General features: G+C 50.5%; 1 protein-coding gene across 1 annotated transcript in view; it reads right to left on the reverse strand.

The window, feature by feature from the left end:
• The window catches only part of LOC106736078 (polyprenol reductase), an 11,136-nt gene extending 10,380 nt beyond the window's left edge, over window positions 1–756 (reverse strand). Inside the window, exon 1 of the mRNA XM_014591969.2 lies at window positions 619–756. Within this exon, the coding sequence (XP_014447455.1) occupies window positions 619–620 (2 nt within the window). The 5' untranslated portion in view covers window positions 621–756. The remainder of the gene's footprint in view (window positions 1–618) is intronic.
• Window positions 757–1,518: the final 762 nt, after the last annotated feature.

Raw genomic sequence — 1,518 nt, forward strand, 5'->3', positions numbered from 1 at the left:
TCCCTCCTTTTTGTAAAAAAAAAAAAAAAAAAAAAAAGGCAAAGGTTTTGAAATAGGACCATTCTTGGCAGTCTAAGGAGATGGGAGTGTTTTTGGAAAATAATAAGTGAGAGTAAAATATCAGTTTAGAATAGAGTGGTCACAATGGTGATAAGGAGAGGTTAGATCCCGGATATATTTTGAAGGTAGAGGATTTACTACTCTGAAGGATTTCCTGACGTCAGATGTTTAAGAAAGATAGATATTGGGTCAGCCCATGGCCCGGTGGTTAAAGGGACTGGATCCCACATGGCTGACCCCAGCACCAGCCTCAGACTCAGCACCTTGAGAAACATGCCGGGCGTGTGAGCGTGTGTGCCCAAAATCCTGAGGGAGGGGAGATGGAGAAGGGACTGGGACAAGACAGTCCCATGGGGGATGCTTTCTCCTCTCCTTTCCCTGTAGAATGCACACACCCTTGAGCAAATAAATAAATAACCTAATTTAAACATTACAGAAGAGGATTAAACATGAACTCAGGGGCTCCCTCAGAGGACCCAGAATACGCTCGTAGCCCCCAGACCACGCGCACACACCGTCTGGCAGACTCTGATCTAAGATCCTGGCACAGTAACTCACATTGAACTCCCAGCCACTGCTGCCAGTTCAGCCACCAGATCTGCCCTCTCCGGCCACGCAGAACAAGGCGGATTTTAATCCCACGCAGCAGGTCCCTAGACTATTCCAGGAGAGCCGTCCTGTGACTCCCGGTGGAGATCTCCCCTAGTCTCAAAAGCCTATTTTTCTCCAAAGCCCCTGCGTCCCTGGCTGCTGGTCCAGGCCAGGGCTTCCTTGTGAGCCTCTTCCAGAGCTGAGCCAGGTGTGGGCTGGCCCGGTGGAGCAGGGGCACGGTCAAGAAACCTGCACTGGGCTGGACAGGGGTGCAGAGGGGAAGTGGGAAGCTCTCCAGAGTTGACCCTGTGGGAAGGTTCCAGGTTCGCATCTGGAGTCCTCCGTGAGTGTCCCAGGGTACAAACACTCAAGACCTGGGGCTGACTGGGAGCAGGGTGACCGCAGCATCTGCAATGTGGTTTGTCCCAGCCCTGGTGGCTGGAAAACACTCCAGGGGTGGGTGTGTGTGTGTGTGTGTGCCCAAAATCCCAAGAGGAGAATGGAGGAGAAGGAACTGTGGTGTGGCCATCCCCCCAGAGGGTGCTTTCTCACCTTTGCTCTCTCTCTCTCTCTCTGACAAGCACACGTGTCCTACAGCAAAATGGGGGGAAAGTTTCTGAATAAAAGGAAAGTTCTGGAGATGGATGGTGGTGATGGCGAAATAACACCTGAGCGAACTTAAAGCCCCTGAACTGTACGCTCGGAATGGGTTAAAATGGTAAATCCATCATGTATATCTTACAATAAAATAAATAAAGCATTTTATAAAGAGGGCAAAAGAATCCTGTAATGTAGTGGTTAAGTGCTGTACACAGGCAACCAGAGCCCGCGAAGTCGACTGCAGTTCAAATCCCGGTCCTGGCAGAT

Source organism: Tupaia chinensis, unplaced genomic scaffold (genome assembly GCF_000334495.1).
Source record: "Tupaia chinensis unplaced genomic scaffold, TupChi_1.0 Scaffold000054_1, whole genome shotgun sequence".
Taxonomy (NCBI): Eukaryota; Metazoa; Chordata; class Mammalia; order Scandentia; family Tupaiidae; genus Tupaia; species Tupaia belangeri.